The 5,881-nt window shown below is 38.5% G+C and overlaps 2 protein-coding genes across 7 annotated transcripts in view; one reads left to right on the top strand and one right to left on the bottom strand.

Moving 5' to 3' along the window:
- Positions 1-5,881, top strand: part of LOC122530430 (protein expanded-like) — a 133,074-nt gene that overhangs the window by 48,444 nt on the left and 78,749 nt on the right. The gene's annotated exons all lie outside the window — the stretch shown is intronic.
- The window catches only part of LOC122530435 (putative sodium-dependent multivitamin transporter), a 14,881-nt gene that overhangs the window by 7,379 nt on the left and 1,621 nt on the right, over positions 1-5,881 (bottom strand). For all 5 annotated transcript variants that reach the window (XR_006306987.1, XM_043657383.1, XM_043657381.1 and 2 more), the window contains 4 exons: positions 5,140-5,361; positions 3,848-4,188; positions 2,788-2,907; positions 765-1,079 (listed from right to left, as the gene is read on the bottom strand). Coding sequence is in view for 4 of the 5 variants with exons in the window: in XM_043657383.1 (XP_043513318.1) it covers positions 765-1,079; positions 2,788-2,907; positions 3,848-4,188; positions 5,140-5,361 (998 nt within the window). In the remaining variant the exon portion in view is untranslated. The remainder of the gene's footprint in view (positions 1-764; positions 1,080-2,787; positions 2,908-3,847; positions 4,189-5,139; positions 5,362-5,881) is intronic.

The raw sequence follows: 5,881 nt of genomic DNA on the forward strand, positions 1-5,881 counted from the left end.
CACACACACACACACACACCCACACACACACACACACACACACACACACACACACACACACACACACACACACATCACGTGCGTGTCTCGCTGAATAATTGGAGTGTTGAGAAATAATTAATGGTATTTTAATCAGTGGAAATCAATTAAGACGTGTTCTAGTTTCTGATCTAGGTAAGAAACAATTATTCCGCAGGCCCCGTTGCATAATTGAACGAACATCATCGGCGAGGTTTCAGAATATTAATTGCAGTTAAAAAAAATAAACTGGTACGAATAACTGCGTTCAGAAATCTTGATGATAATGTAGGTGAGTTATTTTTTTCGCGAACGCGCGAGTTAATTGATTTGTCTCGTCCGATGAGCGGCTGCGAAATTATAAAATCCCGCGTTTGCGCAACGAACGCAGCCTGTCACAGATTGGAGACCTTGTTCTGTAAGGGAAATTTCAAACATACTAATCGCAATTTTCCAATCACGACGCGCAATTGTTGAATGCAGAAATTCGAATTGACGAGTGTACAGATAAAAATTTTCAGCGAACGCTGAACAAGCGAATTCGACGAATTTCCCGGTGAACGCGGAGACAAGTGCGAAACGCGGCAAAAGAGAGGAGAGATCCAAAAGCGTAAGATTTATATTTCACCGTAACCACCTCCTCGATGGATCCTCGATTTTCATCTCACTTGGCGCGATGTATAACGATCAAGCGATAAACGGGGACTTGATAAATGAATTCAGCTCGTTTGCTGAAAGAGTCTCACCGACGTTGGTACACTGGTTTGATAAAATCCTCGAGTATAACGGCGGCCAGGGAATTCACCGTGGCGGAGATGGTGCTGAGTCCAGCGCTGAAGATGCCAGCAATAAAAAGTCCCGGCACACCTGGATACGCGGAGAGCATGTCCATCACGTAAAGCGGCATTAATTGATCGTACGAGTTGATCCTTCCTGTCTGAAGAGGATCGCAGTCGCGATACTGCGCGTATATGGCCAAACCGGCGAGGCACAGGCTCAAGGACATCAGCGAGGACAACGGCCAGCTCCACCAAATGGCAGTTTGCGCGTCTCTCACGTTTCTGAAAGCACGGGCCCGGCATGATTTTGCACGGACGATTATTATTAAAACCGAATATTGGCGGCACGGCGACGGACAAGCGGCGACTTATCGAACGATCGCTACCGGCGGTATGCAGCATGCGAGATGCGTAGCTCAGATAGAGTCCGCGAGGGAATTCCTCCGTCTTTCTGTCGTCGTGCCACGAAGAAGAAGAAGAAGAAGAAGAAGAAGAAGAAGATGAAGAAGAGAATCACGATACGATGATACACGCCATGCGAGATGAGCGCGATATTTTAGAAATTTTACTCGGGAGGGTAATGACAATGAGTTGATTTGTCGAAACGTTAATTTACGACTCCGTGGATGAAACATCGTTCCTCGTTTTAGTTGGTTTTCGTTGTTATTGCGCGACGTATGAAATGGTGTCAGTGGAACGGTTGTTTGAGGATTATGTTCGCACGTCTTCGAATTATGTTTGCACGTTGCTGAACAATTTTAACCTCTTGCGCTGGAACGACGTGCCACGCGCGTCGAGAATTTTTCGTTTCAAAATTGCAATGTTTTCTCAGTTCTAAGTATATTTCAGTATAACCCCAAGCAAAATAAATAATATAAATCACACCGACGAGTTCAAAAAGAAAGCGACGAATTATTGTATGACGGTTTGGTCACTCGTCATGGTCCGCAAGTGGTTTGACACTTGAACTGACCGATGTTTAATAGTTTTTGAAAAACTATAAGTTTCAGTTAGTTATTAAGTTAAGTAATTTTTCAAAATGTAATTTTTTGTAAAAAATTATTAATTGGTCGTTTTGATCTTCTAGTTCCGATATCAGACAAAGATAATTCGACTATCTTCTGATCACCCTATAATTACTATACAATGAAACTATAATGAAACAACTACATCATTATAAAAATAAAAAAAATGAAATAACTATGATACATTTACACACGCACAAGTGTCAGAACGAACTTTAGCAAAATCATCTTCGAAGCGTGAAAGAGCAAAGAATTCTCTTCTTCTTCTTCTTCTTCTTCTTCTTCTTCTATTTTTTATTTATTGTCGCATCGACAGCGAGGTCATTAGCGACGACGGTGCCATTAGATATGTGCGTAGTAGTTTGTGTTTTTGAGATATTCTAATACTCTTTGTATGTCATTTTGAGAAGTCAGGTTTTTATGTTTGCGTTGATTCCGTATTTCTGTCTTTGAATTTCTGTGATGTGGCATTCGTGTATGCAGTATGTGGGTTATTGTTAGTGGATGGTTATCGTAATGAGTACAGGTGGTGTAGTTTTTTTGAGTTTGTGTTCATGTGTCAGCTTGGTATGACCGGTTCTTAGGCGTGAGATAATTATTCCTTCTTTCCTGTTGGTAAGGTTTGATGCTTGACGACGAAAGAATTCACTTTCTAATAAAAGAGAAGAAAAAAGAAAAACTACTTCTACTTTAGCACAAAATTTCAGCTGTACAGAAATTTCTTCGCCAAGTTAAATCAACACCAAGTTTTTCCCCCCAAAAAATAAAACTTGATTGAAGCAACGTTGAAGCAACATAAATTCGCAACACCTCCGTCGGGATGGAAATTTTTCACATTTCAGCGGCACGTCAGCGAAGACGTTTAATTATGGAATGCCGATGGACATGTGTGTAATCCGCGATATCGCGGGGGCCACCGCACGCCACCTCGTGTAGAAAGTCACCGTGTGGCGAGGGATACTCACTTGATGGTTAACATTCTTTGAACTTGAACTTGGTTGGTGCCGTACAAGGAGAGGTAGGTGAAGAAACCGCCAAATGTCAAGCTCCACCAGGTGTGTCGCACCGTTGGGTCCATTGAAATGCTGAATGAATGCACATACCATTGTCAGTATCGATGCCTGGCTGGATTCCTCGTAAAATAAATGTTTCACGTCCGGCACGTTATTTGAAAGTGTGTTAACTGCATCGCGCTCGTCGGGCAATTCGCGATAGAGATTCGCCCAAGAGAAAATCGATTTATCCGGTTGCTAGCTCGCTGTTGTACTCTCGCGTTTGTACGACGTAACGGTTCGCATTATAACGACGATTAAAGAAGCATGCTCTGATTATTTCGACGTTTCGGACAATACGCAGAGCGCGCATATTCGCGCATATCGCAATATTCTGTCGAACAAATTTTACGAGATTTCACAGTTGGCGATTCGGATGGAGATCTTCGTATTTATTTATTTAAGAAATCGCAGTCTCTACAGACGGCGGATGATTTCCCAGGTGTCAGAAAACTGCATGAGAATGGAGTTTGTTTAGAAGTGGTATACGATTATAATCTACATAGGTGCATGTAGATTATAAGAAAAATTAAATTATATTGTTAAAGTCTACGTCGAAGATTAACAAGCGTAACTCGCGCGTATGTACAGGGTGGGCCAGAAATCATTTCCTACTACAATGAATCCGTAGTTGTTTGAAATTTCTTTTTACAAACTTTTAAAACACAATGAGAAGGGCATGAATTAATGAATATTTATTAATTTAATTAATCTTATTAATTTAAAATAAAAATTAACTTAATTATTTTTATTAATTTAAAATAATTTAAAATTGGTTTTTTCTTGTATTTCGCCGTTTTATTGAAAAAAAAAAAATAGGTGGCAAGAAATTTTTGGCCCACCCTGTACATGTACATCTCAACATGCCCAAGTTTCCCCGGATAAGAAATACTCGCTCGTGATTAATCAATGTAGAGCGGGCCATTTCATTGTCCAGAGCGGTGAATTGCTGCAATAATAAATTCGAGTTCACCTGTCGAATTCTATCCGCGATCCTTGACGAGCGATTTCCCATATCTGATCGAGACCGCCGGCGTTCACGGCTGCTGTGGCGATCACCAGGATCACAGCTATCAGCATTAACAGGCCTTGAAACATGTCGGTGACGAGGACCGCCTTGATGCCGCCGATCGTCGAATAAAACGTGCAGATTAATCCCATGCCGATTACGCTCGCGGCTGTCGAGATGCCTGTGGTAGCTTCCAAAGCAAGCGCGGGCGCGTACAATACCACGCCGCTGTACAAAAGTAGTTGAAGTATAAAGGCAAAGCTTCCCGCCATCCTCGCCGCCTTGCCGAAACGTTTGTGCAGGTACTGCAGAAATTAAAGAAAGAAAATTATATTATTTGTCGTTGAGTCACGATGGATGACTGTAGTGCCTAATTTTAGCGTTATTGCATCGTTAAAATTCGCGGCATTTAATCTTACGGCTGCGTTCTCGCGTTCTCTCGTCGAATTGAAAATTCCAAAACTCCAAGGAGTTAATTCTGAATTGTTAATTAATGCACGGGATGGATGTGAATTCAATGAATTCTGCGTGCTTGTTACCTCGTTTGCGTCGTAGGAAATCTCTGCGTTCCGTGCATTCCGATTACAAGTGTTAATTTTTGTACGACGACGCATCGCTTGTTCGTTGCAAATCATATATGTTGCTTCGTGTAGAATACTGAGCTTCGTCTCGTGCGTGTGTTATTATAATTTTCTCATGTATTATTATAATATTATTATAATTCTAATAATATAATTTATTATATTATTTATCTAATAATTTAATAGTATTATAATTATAATAATATTATATATATAATATTATATAATTCTAATAATGATATTATATTATAATTATAATAATATATATAATATTATTATAATTATAATATTATAATATTAATATTATTATAATTATAATAATATTATATATATTATTATAATTCTTTATCTGTTACCTCAGATATACAGGGTGATTCACGTAACCTGCACACCTGGAATAACTTTTAAATTATACGTCTAATGAGAAATTGTTTAATACGAAAGTTGTATGATTTTAAGGGAGGCAAAATATAGCGTATCGATTAATTTTTTGTTTGTGTTGAAGGGTTTCGAATCATCCTGTATATCTATGTTTCCCTAGTCACATCTTTGAACAATGTACATGTTGTAACTATAGAGTCTATAGAGACTGACTAACTATACTCGCACAGCACATGGAAATTTGCGTGCAACAATGTTTCAACGACTCTGTTGATGTTTTCTGTTGCAACTTACCTCAAAAGCACTGGCATGTCCAAGCTTGAAAAACATCGGCATGTACAAATAAGCGACGAATGGGGTAGCAATTCCGTAAGAAATGTTGATCACTGCGTACTGGGTACCGTACACGTACGTTTCTGAACTTACTCCAAGCAAACTAACCGCAGATAGATACGAAACCATTAAACCAATTGCGACCGGTGCCACTCGCATCGATCTGTCCGCCATGAAGTACTCCTGTAAAGTGGTATTAAGAATTTTTGCCAAATTTTATAAAACTATGAATAGATCAGTAGGAAAAAATGTATGAGATGTTAAAGACAATCGTTTTCAACATTAGAACTGTCGGCAATTGAAACGTAAAATTTCTATCGAAAATGGGAAATTTTGTATAATACAACGAAGTACACAAGCTTTTATTTATATGTTTTAAAGATCATTTCAATTTCTAAAAATACACAAGTACACATCTGTAAATCCAAGGAAAATTACAGATTGGTCATTTTGGTAGTTCCATTCGTAGAAATAAGAATTTTAGAAAACAAGAAACATTTTGGCCATTTTGGCCATTTTGATAGTTTAATAGTATTAAATTCCATTCGTAGAAATAAGAACTTTCAGAATTCATTATTATTCGTAAAAATAAAAATTAAAGAGAAAAAAAATTTATAACAGTAAATAGTATAAAGTGTAGAAAATTTAAAATGGAAAATGAAAGATAAATTTTGGCCATTTTGATAGTTCTAGTGTTAAATTC

Source organism: Frieseomelitta varia, unplaced genomic scaffold (assembly GCF_011392965.1).
Source record: "Frieseomelitta varia isolate USP_RPSP 00005682 unplaced genomic scaffold, Fvar_1.2 scaffold_342, whole genome shotgun sequence".
Classification (NCBI taxonomy): Eukaryota; Metazoa; Arthropoda; class Insecta; order Hymenoptera; family Apidae; genus Frieseomelitta; species Frieseomelitta varia.